Source organism: Schistocerca cancellata, chromosome 2 (assembly GCF_023864275.1).
Source record: "Schistocerca cancellata isolate TAMUIC-IGC-003103 chromosome 2, iqSchCanc2.1, whole genome shotgun sequence".
In the NCBI taxonomy this organism is placed as follows: Eukaryota; Metazoa; Arthropoda; class Insecta; order Orthoptera; family Acrididae; genus Schistocerca; species Schistocerca cancellata.
Window position 1 is genome coordinate 616,370,027 of NC_064627.1, and position 16,411 is coordinate 616,386,437.

Consider the following 16,411-nt stretch of genomic DNA (forward strand, 5'->3'; position numbering starts at 1 on the left):
AGCCTGTAATTCTTAATACAGTTTTTCATTCATTTGGGGTCCAGGTACAAAACAACTATTAAAAGTGCTTTGAATAACTTTTCCTCTATGGGTCAAACTGTTTCTTTATCTTATACTTTCCCTCCATCGTTCAAACTATTTCTTTAACTTAACGTCTTTTTCAAAAGTGAACATATCCGCTTTTCCATTTACCTCCCGAACGTATCCTTTTATATAAACATTTTCACCTGTTAATTTTCGTATGGCCTCGGGATTGCCATGGTATGCGATTTCAGTTGTTAGGGCATCCTGTTGTAATTTTTGTCTGTATAGATGACATTTTGTGTTGCTATAATGATAAGAGTTTAAAATTCGTTTTCATCATTGCCTGTAAACTTCGACATAATGCCGTAAATGGGTATTGAGTATGACTAGCCAATTTATTCACTCTCAGCCTTTGATTCCATTTCACGCCCCTGAAGCGATAATATTTCTGATACCCGCATCAACGAATTCGCTAGCTTCAGCGCATGATTCCACCTAATTATGTTTCTCAGATTACTTTTTTTATATATTTTCTACCTTTACCTTAGTACAGAGCTGGCTATAATTACCTGGGTAAATTGCGTATATTAGATTAATAACAGCACACAAATAATATTAAGTGAAAATGTGCACCCTTCGGTAAGAATTTCAAACAATGTAACAGCGATGTACCATGTTGCGTACTCGCTACACAATGTCAGTTAACTTGCGCAACGTAACAGTCGCAATTAATTCACAAAAAATTAAAATTATCAAATTTTGAAATAAAATGGGCTGTGAACGACTAACTATATGCACATAATTATTTATATCTATAAATGCGGTAAATAAGTGATGTTGTCCTTACCTCGAACGTCGTGTGGTAAAGAAATACACACAATTTCAAAAAATTATAAGATCTTTTTCTTGCCTTCCATCCGTATCCGCTAATATTTTAGAGTTTTCGTTCAGTACAAGAAACAGAGAAAAACAAGTTTTAATAAAATAATGACAATAAAATTTCGTACACATAATATTTATAAACTGTGCTATAAGACGGTCGACAGTGTAATGTATCACCTCACTTCCCCCGCATGGGTTTTCTTATTTTAAGATTGTTCATTAGAGTAAAATATTATTAAGAAAAATATACATCACACTGCCAATAAGAGAAGAGAACATGTAATCATAAAAGTTAGAAAGAAGATGTTGATTCTTTCACTTTTTTCTTACTGTCTAAGAGATCCTGTAAGATATTGCGAGTTTGATTTCGTTTTCATGAACAATTAGGAGCAGGCCAAGAAGTCGTCGTTGAAATGAAGAGAGTTTGATGACAACATGTTGTCTTGGTGTTAACGGCCAAAGTAAACTGATAGATTTTGTAATAATAACTAGACTTCGCTTAAAAATGTAGATTGCAGTTTCAGTTTCAACTTAATAATGTTGAGTTCAGAAGACGATAGAGCGCTTATTGCGTGCGATCGTTACCTCACCAAACTGGTTGCTTCAATCTGTACGGAATGCAGGGTTATGCACTACACTGCAAAGTAAATAGGTAATAAATCAGATAACATTACTGTTTCACAGTATAACTCAAGTTGCAGAAATGATACAACCCTCTGGCAGCAAGGAAGAAAGAAATCACTACAATCTATAAATTTAGCAAAGGACGAACACCAAGTTCGAATTCGCAGAATGACTTTTGATCTTTTTGCCGCTTGCGGTTGTCGCGCGGTCTTGGGCGCCTTGTCACGGTGCGTGCGGACCCACCCGTCGGAGGTTCGAGTCCTCCCTCAGGCATGGGTGTGTGTGTTGCCCATAGCGTAAGTTAGTTTAAGTTAGATTAAGTAGTGTTAGGCTTAGGGACCGATGACCTCAGCAGTTTGGTCCCATAAGACCTTACCGCAAATTTCCAATTTTCGACATTGTAACAGAGAATTTGGAACTATCCATCGTATTTGCAGTAACTTGCATGGAAACCAATAAATATCAGGACAGTTCTAGTGCTGTAATATAGGCTACGTGCTATTTTAAGAGTATATGTGGATGCTCTGTTACAGTAAGAAAATATTCCTCTCTTTGTGCCAATACAGACAGAGCGAAGTACGCTAGCAAATGAATGGACAAAAGAAGTAGAGTTATATAGTAAGAAATGACATCAAGTGGCAGATCTGATTTCACACATTTTAGATACAGTATATATTCATTCCAAAGACGTATTACAAATTCTGTTTCATCCTGTCTCCAGATTGCTACCTACATAGATCCATAATAATATTCGATGTTGTAGACGACACACATACTTTCACCGTTCCCAATTAGCGGACGACTTGTCTGAGTGAGACAGTGTTCTTTCGTGGACAGTTAGTCTTGTGGGTCTGCTTCGTAAAGTAGGTCGGCGACGTTATGTTGTGATAAGATGCCAATTATACATCGAGTATAATTGATATCAGGGTCTTCTCAACATTCGGAAACGTTGCAAGGACTACGAGAGTCTATTGTCATGTTTTGTACTTCAAGGCTTGTAGTCGTGAATTTCAAGACACTCTGAGAACTTCTTCCTGAAATGTTACGCTCATGGCTTTGTGAATTCAGTCGTCTACAGTGCACGGTACAGAATCAGTCTGTCATTTATCCATTGGAATATTTGTGCGTTTGTGTACATCACATGCCAATTCAATGAGTCACTGTGGCACAATTACGTTTTCAGTACGACTATAACGTTATATGATAAAATATTTTCAAATCATTAGAATTTCCTTGCTGTTATGTTCCAGTGTTAACGATTTTACAGCGAGCTCATCTTTGATAGCGGTAGCAATTCATTCCACATTGATTCAGAAACGATGTTCATGTCGCTGAGTTCTTTCTACGATCCACAATAAGCTACTCGTACAGTAAGCAAACATCTCCGCTCTTCTCCGTACGCCAGGACACAACATAAGTCAGTTGTTGTAAATGGCGGTGAAGCAGGGTTGATATTTTCATATAAAGTGTGAATACATAACGTCTTGTATTGTGAGCTATGATAACCTGCCTCGTACACAAAGCCGAGCTACAGCTGCAGTTACCTACACGTACTTCAAGTAAATTCAGATGATTATTGCAACTTGTCAGTTCTGTGCATATCAATTAATTCGTTATTGTGACCATTATAAATGTGTTGCGCAAAGTGACTCCCTCTTGTATCAGGTCATGTTTAATTAATGATTCATTGATGCCGTGCTAGCACACAAATTCGTGGGTTTTAGAAAAGGAAACTTAAGTCATCGACGTATCTCTCATATGAGATATTCAAACAAGACCTAGCCCATGAACCTTTTGCCCAGACTGTATTTTCCACAATGAATGAAAATAACTGCAGTACTTTGCTTCTGACCTGGTGTTCAAAAGGTTTGCGTTTTTCACTACTGGAGAACCCTCTGACACACTTTGACGTCGCGTGATATTTGTTCTAAATCAACTCTGCTCCACAGTGTGTTGTATATCTTATAAACTACGCACACTACATAGCATAGAATGAAACTCCTTTTCCTGTGAGTTAATGAGACTTTCTTTTTAAAATATGTCTCCCATCGGTTTACAACACTGAGGTCTAGGAGTAGAGATTTTAGCCATAAATTTAAGTATCTTTGGTTTTGGTTTCGAAACCAGTCAGTGAGTAAAATTTTGACGAAAATCATCAGCACAGAAGGCCACAGATTTCCAGTATAAAAGTCAGCCCCGTTTTGCCAAAAGCATTATCAAAAGTTGGCAAAGGAGAAAACTAAGATCTGGGCAACCTCTTGTCTTTTGGGTGGAAACTCTCCCTAAAAAGCTGAAGAATCACTAATGAACAACGGTATGAGGATGAAGAAGCCAATAGAAAACACTATGCCGGCCGTGGTGGCCAAGCGGTTAAAGGCGCTACAGTCTGGAACCGCGCGGCCGCTACGGTCGCAGGTTCGAATCCTGCCTCGGGCATGGTTGTGTGTGATGTCCTTAGTTTAGTTAGGTTTAAGTTCTAAGTTCTAGGGGACTGATGACCTTAGAAGTTAAGTCCCATAGTGCTCAGAGCCATTTTTTGAAAACACTATGTTATGTATGTCCACAAAACATATTGCCCTTAATTCAAAAAGTGTCATGATAATTTCTCCATCGGCAAGATATTCTAAAGCAGTCGCTTATGAGTCGGATCGTAGAATGTCAGAAGTTTGAACAAGGGGAATAGGAAGCTTCATTCAAGTTACAATGAGGATAAGCGAAGTGAATTGCAAACATGAGAATAGTGTCATTTCAGCGGCAGCAGAAAATGTTTCCAAGGTAATAGGCTTCATCATGAACAGAAAGGACTGTTCTCACCAGAATCAATAGTAATTCAGTGCCAACAAAAATATTTCAGTTATATATGACGACATCGCAAGGAGAAGAAGGAGAGACAGAGAAAGTATATGAGGATTCTGAACAGGTAATCCAGTATGTAAAGAGAGACTAAAATGTAATAGTCATGGAGGGCAGGATTGCTGTAGTAGGGAAGGAAAGACAAGAAAGAGTTAAAGGAGAATATGGATGTGGTAGTAGGAACGTGTGAAATGAAAGCCTGTCTGACGACTGCGATCTATATCAGATTGTAATAGCTAATATCCTGTTCATGAATCAGAAGGGGACTGGCTCTAGTAGAATTACTCATGGTACGGTGAGCAGCTCCAGAAATCAGATATTAGATTCGAGTTTACACAGGAGCAGATATACATTCAGACCGTAATTTAATAATGGCGGATAGCGGATTGTACTTTAAGCGTATTGGTCGCAGAAATCGAGGTTGAAAGAAGTGGGCTACCGATGTAGTGAAGAATGGTGTGCGTTTGGGAATTACAACACTGTAGATACTGTGACAACATATACGATAGTAGCTACTGTAGTAAGTGAGCAATGTATAGCTCTAAGACTGGCAAACACGGAAGTAGCATAACCATAGATACAAATAAGGGAACTGTAAAGATACCTTAGGTAAGAGAAAAAAATACTTCAACTGATCAACGGAACAACAAAGTACAAAAATGATCTGGGAATGGCCAGACTGTAGCAAAATTACTGACTTAGCAATGAAGGAAATGGCAAGTGCAGGACACCTGAGGAATAATGGCTGCAGGTAAAACGTGAAAAACTCGAAAAAGAAACTGTCGTCAGAAGGACAGCTATCACATCCATAAAAGTCATAACACCCCTTGTTGTAATTAAAGACACGAGCGGTAACACTAACTTGCAACGGAAATCCTATCCTTAAACACAGAGAGAAGAGCGGGTAGGTGGAAAGACTACATTTATCCGTCGAGCGGACGCGCCTATGTATAAAGTGAGCCAAGCACAAATAACATTGCAGTATACTGTTCCATTGTTGTTTTACAATTGCGAACCCATACCTTTTCCTCCATTATTGCTTCACGTGACAGTGATAAACTATGTTGTCCTACATCCAAGTGAGGAGTATTAATATAAAATAACAGTGAGCTAGGCGAGGAAAAAATTACGGTCCTTGCAAGGAAATGTGACAGATACAGAGCTAACATCACAATACCATAATGAGACAGTTTTCTATGAGATAGTAACTTATTAAGTGTTTGGCTGAGATCTGATGCAATAGCATTGTTTAATGTTCAGAGTGGATCATTAAAGTGGGTTAATACATGTACGCAGCAACACAATTATACAATGATAGTCCCTTTTAGTGTCGTTATGCTTAACAGTGATTTATCTCATGTAAGTTTATTTTATCTTTGTTCAGTGAAACTAAAATTAAAAAGTGTTTCTGTTCACACTTGTTCACCTGAATAACATAAAACGGTATTCTACACATGTGTACAATGTTCGCCAAGCACACCCTCATCTTATGAAATAGGTTATGGCAGTAATTCGAGGAGGGATTGTCTGATGTGATAAAAGAAGACATGGTAGTCGACATGGGAGTCCAAGACAAAGTTACTTGCTAGACTAATGAACTAAAGAACGGAGATAAAAATTGAGATACTGTTAGACAACAACCAGTTTGGGTGTAGGAAAAGTAGGCTCTGAGCACTATGGGACTCAACTGCTGTGGTCATAAGTCCCCTAGAACTTAAAACTACTTAAACCTAACTAACCTAAGGACAGCACACAACACCCAGCCATCACGAGGCAGAAAAAATCCCTGACCCCGCCGGGAATCGAACCCGGGAACCCGGGCGTGGGAAGCGAGAACGCTACCGCACGACCACGAGATGCGGGCTAAGAAAAGTAGTGGCACCAGAGATGCATTTCTAATTTTGCGCTTAATAATAGAATTGAGACAGTAGAAAAATAAAGACTCCTTCATAGGATCTATGAGAGTAGGGAAAACTTTCAACAATGTAAAATGGTGCAACAGGTTTGAAATTCTCAGAGAAACAGGAGTAAGCTATTTGGAAATCCGGATTACAAGGATACTACCTTTCTCTCCTACTGTTCAATCTATACATCAAAGATGCAATGACGGAAACAGAAGTGGGATTGAAATTTAAGATAAAAGGATATCAATGGTAATATTCACTAATTTCATTGCTATCACGAGTGAAAGAGCAAGAGATTTACAAAATCAGTTGAATGGAATGCACAGTGTATTGCGTGTAGAATATGGATTGAGAGTAAACCGACGAAAGACTAAAGTAATGAGGAGTGGGAGAAATGAGATTTGCGACGACAATCTTCACATCAAAATTGCAGACTACAATGTAAACAACCTGAATGAAGTCTGCTATGTGGAAGGATATAACAAACGACAGAGAAAGCAAGGAGGACATAAAATTGAATACTACAGGTGAGGAGGACATTCCTTGTCAAAAGAAGTCTACCAGTACGATACAGTGGAATTACTTGGAGAAAAATTTTTAAAGAATGTATATCTGGATAACAGCATCATGGAAGATGAGGGAACCGAAAAAGAATCATTTGAGACCTGGTGCTGTAGAAGCATATAGAAAATTAGGTGGGCTGGTAAGATAACGATTGAGGATGTTCTCTGCAGAATCGACAAGGAAAGGAATGTATGGAGAACGCTGACATGATGGACGATACGAGATCTGCTATTACATCAGTAAATAAATTCCACAGATCTAAATGCAGAGGGTAAAAACTTTAGGGGAAGACAGAAATTGTAAAATACACAATATCTAATTGAGAACTTTGTGTGCAAGTAGTACTCCTGAATGAAGATTTTGGCATGGGCTATAGAAGGTATGCACTAAACCGGTTCTAAGGCTGATGACCACAAAAATATGTGTGTTTCGTTAACCGCTGTACTATACATGAAAAGGGATAGTTTTTACTGTTATCGTGTCTGTGGTTTCCTATTGCAAGCTAGGGAGAAATGAGAATGTTCCCTTGTAGACATCGTCTGTTTTATCTCGGCGTTATGGCTCCTACACAGCTTATATGATGGGGGCCGGACATACTTCATTGTCTACGTTAGGTATTAGTACAAAAAATTATAAATCGGTTACGTGGAGTAGTTAGAAACCATACTATCACATAGGCTTGCCGACTGCCAAGTTCAAATGGTTCAAATGGCTCTGAGCACTATGGGACTTAACATCTGAGGTCATCAGTCCCCTAGAACTTAGAACTACTTAAACCTAACTAACCTAAGGACATCACACACATCCATGCCCGAGGTAGGATTCGAATCTGCGACCGTAGCGGTCGCGCTGTTCCGGACTAAAGCGCCTAGAACCGCTCGGCCACAACGGCTGGCGACTGCCAAGTACACCATGTTCTGCTTAAGACAATTATATGGAGCAGTATCCGGACATCGCTATCAGTTAACCAACAGTAGTTTACGAATATACCACTGAGTTCCTCATGCGTCCTGCGTATCTGCATATCCTCGGTATAGATTGCCAGGAAATCAAAGACATCCGTTCGTATTTTTTACGACAGACCTCACATGCGCATTCCATTTCATATATAGATATTACGGTACGAATAAAAGACTAAGATGCCTGAGGCTAGACGCTATAATATGATACAACAGATTTTTTACCATTCCGTTTCCCTTCAGGTACTTATAATTAAGCCGAGATGCCACCAACTGCACAAAGCCAGTTCTTGTTTATATGGATCTGACGTTGTTCATATTATTGGTTAACATAGACAGCTGAACACTCAAAAAACGCTATGAGAGGGTTCTTCACATTGTCTAGTAGGTGGTTTATGAATTTTGCATTCACACCTCAGTCTTTCGAGTGTTTCGATGTCTCCATAGCTTCATCGTCTCTGATGCTTATCGGTGGAGTCTACCACAACCACACTTTTTATCGTGTTCTGAAACTACTGGCATAGACAGCAGGCGTGCGCTAAATCAGGGATAATCGGGTGGGCTCTGTTCGTTAGCACTGTTTCTTTGGGCACAAGTAAGGAGCATAACTCACATAGTACGCTCCCAGTGATCTGTTTTGTCATTAGGTTCTAACTACCGCTTCACTGACTGTGGCATCTTAAAGTTTTACGTCCAATGTAGAAACAGTCATTTCATGTTTATGACTGTTTGAAAAGCAGTGTAACTAAGAAGACACTAAAAGAAAATTCCTTGTGGTTAAAAAAAAATTGTCCCATATATTCCGACTATACATACCAGTAACAACTAGTAGTACGACTTTCGTTGTATCCGGCAAGCTATACTACTTCTACCCAGTCATTTGTAACCACTACCACTTTTTTAAGTCGCTCTGGCATATGTCTACGGTTTTTTTTTCATTGTTATTATTCTGTTTCCCGTGGTAGCATGAAGTACAGCAGGCGAGCTGAGAAATAAGATAAAGAAAGAGCTTCATCCACAGCAGTCATGCACCACAGCCAAGAGCATTCTGTTGAGCTTGCAAGTGACATGCGTGTAATGGGCCATAGTTGGAACAGGTTGGTTTCGCAAAAATCGTTTAAACTGCTAATGGCATTACTGAACGCAGTGAAGTCAGACGTAGTAAATTATGTTGAGAAGTTTTACTCCTACTGTATCGAAAGATACTCAAAACGCTTGGATATTCGCTAATCACAATTTAGACAGAAACTTGAACGTGAGATGCGTTACTGCAAGCAAATCTGATTTTTTTCGATAGAACAAAGTTCAAATCATGGTGGATACGGATCATGTATTTCCTTCGTCTTATGAATAATATTTCTACCATTTAGATTCAACTAAAGCCTCAGATAGTTTCACTGAATTAGAAAATAATTTTCCTACACCCCTGTGTATTTGATCCAGATAGCTACCAATATACGGATAGTAGGGTCATTGGACAAGTTTGGTTTGTGCATGTTTGCCATCGCGACGAACCATGAAGAAGCAGGCAAGTAGGAATTGTGCAAAAGCTCTTTTAACGATTAGCCATTGGTCGCTTATGTTTTCAGCACGCTATGTAAATAACTGGAAAAGATCCAGCCACTTTTTAAGCCTTATTCATATAATCAGTTATGGAGACTGCACCCCCTCCCAAAAAAGTAAACAAGAAAAAATGCTATTTGTAATTGAAGCTTTCACCCAGGAAATTTTTATGAGATGGATGAAAAAAGCTTTCGATGATCGTGCACTAACCACAGATATTTGAAACGCAGTTACAACCTACTAGGGCCTTCGTCATTGACATAAAAGGAAGAAACGTCACGTCAATGGTTTGCTGATTAAAAACGGAGTATCACCTCAGCCTATGGTATAAAGAAATGCAACTGAACGCTGCGTTGTCAAAATAGCCACTGCAGAGAAACTATAAAAACGTGAATTCGCTGGCTGGACGAGCATTTCAACATCATCCCTGCATTAGTTACTGAACCAGTTTGCATGTCTTCCACTGGCTGTCAAATGCAAAAATTGTTATGCGTATTGTTCTTCATTCTGTATCGTATTAATGAGTTTGATCATTAACTATTTGCTCTTTCCCTGCTAGACTGACGTACCGATAGTTCCATTTATCTGTAGTTAAATCCTCTACAATATAGACATTTTCGATGTAAGAGAGCTCGTTTGAATTAATTTTTGTGTATTTAAAATAAGTTATTAAAGAGCGTTGCCTTTCAGGTTCATTAAACCAGTTTCCACAGCTCGTTGATCCTACTGACTGTTGGAGTTTATGTTCAGCTGTAGTTGCTTCTGACGAACCTGAATGACAAAAAGAAATAAGCATGAACACCGTCATTCTTGTGAATTCTTTATGTCTGAGCATCAGTTCTGACACAGTATGTATCATTCAAAACCTACCTTCAATATAGTTAAGTGTCCAGCAGGAGTAACAGCAGCCATATGGACCTTGTTTTTCTTGTTCAATAAAATGTCATATTGTCAGTTCGAACACAAAAAGTTGATGAATATCGTTAGTTAGGCAGAAAGACAGCACAATAACTTTACTTACATGTCTTTTCATTAATCAGTTCAAGTGTTAGTAGGAGGGCTTGTTGAAAAATAATGGCTCCGAATTTTTCATGTGAAAACACTTAAGCTTTCTAATGAAAACAGACTTTATAACATTCCACATCTTTATTCTTCATACATCCACGTTTACTTCTCAACATAGTCGCCATGAAGGGGAACACAGTTCTCGCAACGAGAAACCAGTATGTTGATACTGTCACTGTAGGATGTCTGACACTGTCGACGTTACTACAACCATGCCTACACCACTTCATTGCTATCAAATTGAAGACCACAAAGGTGTTCCTTCGGCTCTGGAAGCAGATGAAGACATGATGTGGACAAAGTCGCAACTGAATGTACAATTATCGATGACGATGAAACCGAGGCGTCGGCTTGTTGCAGACGTCGCTACGCTCTTGTCTGGTCTGGCACTGTCTTGGTGAAGGAGAGGTTGCTCTGCGTGTGGACGAATACTTGGAATTCGATTTTTCTGAGGCACCGACGAGGTTACGTCAGACAACGCCATGTTACACATTACATTTCGATGTCTTTTACCGGAAGTTTAAATGAGCGAAGCGGAAAACTCGACTAAATGATATCCGTGATATGTATTTCTTCAGGCGATGTAAACAATAGAATAACAAATTCTGAGGAATTACTCTTCAGCAAGCCCTCGTAGCTGAAATTTATTCTCCATCTAGGGAACGGTTACCATTCTGAAATGTTCCGCAGTAGTCGGGATGAATTTCGTAAATTCATTTTTTTGTTTTTCATTTATATCGCCACATTCACTAAAGCCGTAGCATTCTGTCTACTTTGCATGGGTTTCTTGTCTGCTTGATATACCGACTATATCAAAACCGCTAGTAGTCTGTGTGATTTTTTTTCAGTTTTTATCTCCAATAACATTACTGCCGACTTGGTTGATAGCTACCTGAGCATGTGTTTAACCACTCAGTATCTCCTTATAGTCATGGATTGTTAGATGTATATTTCTATATTCTAAGCCTGTATTTAAGGTCTACTTAATTTTTGTCAGCTTTCAGTTATGTGTCACTGAAACTACTTACAATTTCTTCATATACTGTTACAGTTGTCATAAAATGCCTTGCAGCAGACAGCCAACAGAAGATTGTGGTGCAGCTGTGATTGCTTCCGTATTTGTCCAATGTCATTTAATTATATAACAGCTGAAGAGTTTACAGACATCCGTCATAAATACAACTGCATTTAAGTTTTCGTTAATTTCATAAACTGTCATTTAAATGTAGTACTTAAACATATGTGAAATGTAAAGAGAGAAATGCTAACTGGACCGCGTTCCCTGCCAAGGGTGGGGGATGTTGACAACAGTAGGGGCGGGTCCTGGTGAAGATACGACGACTCTTTGTTAGATTTTTACTAATTCATAGACCGCAGACATTCTTCTGTATGCGCTTCATTTTCTGGCACGGTGCGGCGTCCCCTAGAAATATTACGGCATCGCAACTGCAGGTGTATATGCCTTTAGTTTGCGAGGCGACTTCAGATGGCAGGATGTGGCCGCGTTGTTATCACGGGTGGCAACCAGGGGTTCTGTAACGATGAAGATGGCGGCGTTCCAGTGGCACGGCGATGGCGTTGCCCAGAGTGCAGGTCTGGCCATCGGTGAGGAGCAGGGGCAGTCGGATGGCCGGCCAGAGAAGACACCATTTATTCTGGCTTTCAACTATTTCATGTGTTACCCAGGATAGGCAAGGCGAAGCCACTGTGGCAGTCATAAGTCACTGCAGTGTCCATCGGTGTCATCGTTCCACTTAACGTGTGAAGGCAGGAACAGGGCATTTGGATGGTCCATGGATAGCATGAATGGATGTAATGTATTGTGTATAATTAATACGCAGTTATACTTTGCCACTATTTATGTAAAGCTACAGGTTAGGAAATGTATTCTACAACTGTATTATAACAGTTGACGACATGAAAGAACAGTTTTATTGTGTCAGAATAAAACTATTACAAGGCCAACAGAAAGATAAAAAACAGGCAAAGCCATGTTTTAAACAATAATCTTCCAACTCAGTTTCTAGCCTGATTGTGAAGCTGATTTATTGCATACCGTGAAGCAATCAGAAACAACCATAAAAGAAGATAAGTTGATTCCAACGGTTTTTGTTGCTAGTGAAAGAGGTAATTTCTGCACTCTTGAAATTTGCTGCTTTCCGTGAAAATTGTTGATGTCTTCAGTCAACAGCACAGCCATCTCGTCTTCACTTAATCCCAGACGAGTCAGCTCCTCCAGGATGAGCCGACACACTTGCAATACTCCTAGTTCTTGGGACAGTCTGACAGTACTGGTTTACACAGACTCTTTGGTTTCACCACATAAACTACAATAAATAGAAGGAATATATTTAATAGAGTTAGAAACTATGAATAGAAATATATACTATTTTACATTTACTACTGATAACACAATGATAAGTCATCAACTATTTACATGGCATGAATTTCATTTTTCGCTCTCTTATGGTGCCATAACAGTGAGTTTGTGGAAGACCTCTATGTACCAAACAGGCAACACAATTACTGTCAAAATAAACCCCACAGCACGAATATCTGTTACCTATTACAATATCTCTTTGCTAAATGTTGAAACCAAAGCCCATGGAGAACTTCATGTCGCGTTATACAACATAATTCAGATAATACAACTCAGATTCTGCATCGTAGAAAGATAAAAAATGGAACACATTTAAGAGTCTAACAAATAACTTGCATTGTTCACAGAGAGGTAACAATTTGCCGTTAAAGTGTAACGTAAGGATAAACACTTTCCCTTGATGGTTTCATTTAACTCAAATTCTCAAATTCACTTTGGAACCCTTCAAAAATTTTATAGTCAACAGTTTGTGGTTATCTTGTCAACAATGGATACAAAATCGTGCTATTGAAAGTAACTTACCCTTCGGTAGTAGGTGGTAGCAAGAATACAGCTTCTGTGAATTGGCATACAAGTAGAATTTGTTGTCTGCCTGGACACAAATGGTATCGTCGTCTTCTTCCGCGTACGACGCCGCCACCAATGTTCTCACAGCCGGGATGGTGGCGGACGGCTGTTCCTCACCCTGGATGGCGGCAGTGGTCGACTCATCTGGTTGTCCTTGGACCACCGCAACTGCGACCAGTGCTGTAGAAAACAATGAACATTATTACAGATTGCAATATTGTCTACTAGCTGTTGGTGCAACTTTACCATCTAGCACTCTGATACTATTGTCTGGTAATGTGACTGCCATGTGCTAGCCTGAAAATACGGAGATAAGGTGCAACTCAAATGACTAGTGCCACAATTCTGCCATATGCAAATCTGTCTCCTCTGGTTGGTAATGGTACTCTGTTGTCTGGTAGACTCTAAGTTGTACATATATCCAAAGTAACTGTTATTAGGAAAGCTGTAGCAGTAGATTACGGCATATTTGTGACATTTGTGTAGAATTTTAAAAGATGTTTTGTGCCACAACACGAGATTGTTTTCGCTACCTAACCCTGATATAACTCAACATGTTGCTCTTAACGGAACAAAATGGATACTGGGAAAGATAATGTCAAGGGTACGACGAGGAAGTGTCACATGCCCACTACTGATCACAGTATATCGGTAAAAAAGAAGCAGTACTGCTTACTTTGAGAGGTGGTTTAGATCAAACCATTAGAAATGTCTAGTACAAATGGGCTCAAAACGCTTTCCGTAAGAGCTATGAGCAGTTTGGGAAACTGTAAACCGTATTCATAGTTTTGGGTAAGTGCAGCACATACATTAATTCTAACTGAACCAGTGTGTATTGTGAACAGCTTGTGAAAACCATTTACATTGTAGTCTTTTCTCTGCATTTGCAAGAATAATGGGAGCCTCTTATTACAAAGACCAATAGCAAACACCATATTGAGCATGACCTTTAGCGACGACTCACAAATGCAGGTCACATGTAACACCCGATGTCTCACGTATTTTTCAGCTACTTCCTTTCATGAGTTTATAACCATTTCTCGTGACTACATCTACTTATGAATTTTGTCATTAATTAAATTTCATCGAAATATAATGTATGCTGGAAGAATAAATAAGAAATAATTACATAGATCGTTGCAGTAAATAAGATGCCAGAGTCAAAGAAATTATGTTGAACTAACACGTCTGTGGTGTGATAGAGACATGTGTGTCGGCCCGCAAATGCCAAATGGAGATTGTTATCGAAATGGTGTTATAATATGTATGTGGGAAGGCAAAATATAATTAAGTCAGGACGTGTATGGACACACAACATGATCGCAAGAAGATGTTGGAATTAATGAAGACTGCTGTGCGCATAAATTTTATTCAAGCTGCTGACTAATCAAGAGCAGCCTACCGCCAATAATGAATTTCGTAATAAGCATTACATCGTATCAGAAGCAACGCATCGCAAGGTAAGATATAGCCAGTATTTTTATAGCTCCGTAACAGGCATGCCAGCGTAATAGTAACTTTTTGGGACATTCTCCAAAGCAAACTTTACAGACCAAGTTCGATCAAACTATCTGACAATCAGATCAAACTGGAAGTGATTCAAATTCAATTCATATTTTATTGACAAAAGTATGCTGGCTAACTGACAGTCAAAGAAAGTTTACGATTTTATGTTGTGTTCTGTAAATGACTTTATTGCATACGAGTACGTAGCATTAGCATTAGCAAATAACAGTTGCCATAAATAACGTTTTCTATGGCATCATTTACCAAGTAACCGGTAAAGAATTGTACTCTGTTTTGGCCACGATTTAACATATTTTCAAACAGACAGCATTATCATGAATTACGTAATACAGCATAGCTTCTATGGAGCTTGCTGGTCGTTGCAGAATTATAACTAACATTACTGCATGCCAGATTTACGTCCTCAATGTTCATGTTACACGTGTTTCGGCATCTAAGCTCGCGCGAGTTCACTTCATTTATTTGCCCCTTACCTTTCTTGCCCGATATTTTCGTGATTAGCTATTTATCAAATTTAACTTTTGCCACTTTTTGGAGCTGACGACCTTTCTACTCAGCAATCTAAATTCGTGCAGACGACATTGGCATACCCAGTTACGGTAACTACAGCAAAACTTTATTTATTCCCATTCTTTTACATTTATATCATTGTTGCACTCAGTAAACACTCGTGTGTTAACGATCAGGTAATAACTCACTACGTCCTATCAGCAAACATTGGTATTCGGATTTGAATTCCTTGTTTCCATGTACTATGGAAGAATACGTACACGTGTCCCAAAAAGCGTGTTCTAGTCCAGGGACAATATGAGGAGTACATACTGCTACACAACAACAAAATAAAGTGATCCCATTTGATTACTCATTGTTTTATTGCATTCTGTGGATGATTCGAGATAGCAAACAACTTACGTAGACTTGATGTGTTTCAAAGTAGTCAAGATGAACAAGTGCTCATGCCTATTAAGGTCTGCATTTCATAGTCCATGTGCACAGGAATTTTTTTCTTGTTTCCTTCCATACAAACATCTCTCAAAATTGTGGCAGTGACCAATTCTTCGCCGAGTGTATAAATAGATTTTCACGCGAATTGCTATCACAGAAATCATGTTTAAAAGAAAGTAACAAAAAAATGTGTATCGTGAAAGAAAATTTATATGTTCTGCCAATACTTACCAGCAACAAAGAACAGAGCAGCCTTCATTGTACTCGATAAGAAATACTACTGCTGTCGGTCTTACATTTTCATTTATATATGTTCAAACACTCAATGGCATCATCGAATGTTATCGTACCGTTCCTTTCTGATTTTCCGTTCCGCGAACTGTGGTTGCAGCAACAAGCAGCAGATTGACTTTCCTTGTTTTTGGTAAGCCGCATTATCGTTCGCTCTGTCTTGTTTATTACCAACGCTATTTCAACAACCGTTGTCTAAAAGATGGATTATCATACTGCACCGTTCACTTCCTTCTCATTCGATGTAGCCGCGCTGGGTAGCC

At 39.0% G+C, this 16,411-nt stretch overlaps 1 protein-coding gene across 2 annotated transcripts in view; it reads right to left on the reverse strand.

Annotated features, from left to right (window-relative positions):
• LOC126162284 (uncharacterized) overlaps positions 1-16,133 on the reverse strand; it is a 158,677-nt gene extending 142,544 nt beyond the window's left edge. Inside the window, exons 1-3 of one of the 2 annotated variants that reach the window (XM_049918698.1) lie at positions 16,089-16,133; positions 13,341-13,565; positions 12,297-12,765 (exon numbers count right to left, since the gene is read on the reverse strand). In XM_049918698.1, coding sequence (XP_049774655.1) covers positions 12,704-12,765; positions 13,341-13,565; positions 16,089-16,116 — 315 coding nt within the window. In that variant the 5' untranslated portion in view covers positions 16,117-16,133 and the 3' untranslated portion in view covers positions 12,297-12,703. Of the gene's footprint in view, positions 1-12,296; positions 12,766-13,340; positions 13,566-16,088 lie in introns of those variants that run through there. The other variant, XM_049918697.1, reaches the window with a different exon arrangement.
• Between the last annotated feature and the right edge of the window lie 278 nt (positions 16,134-16,411).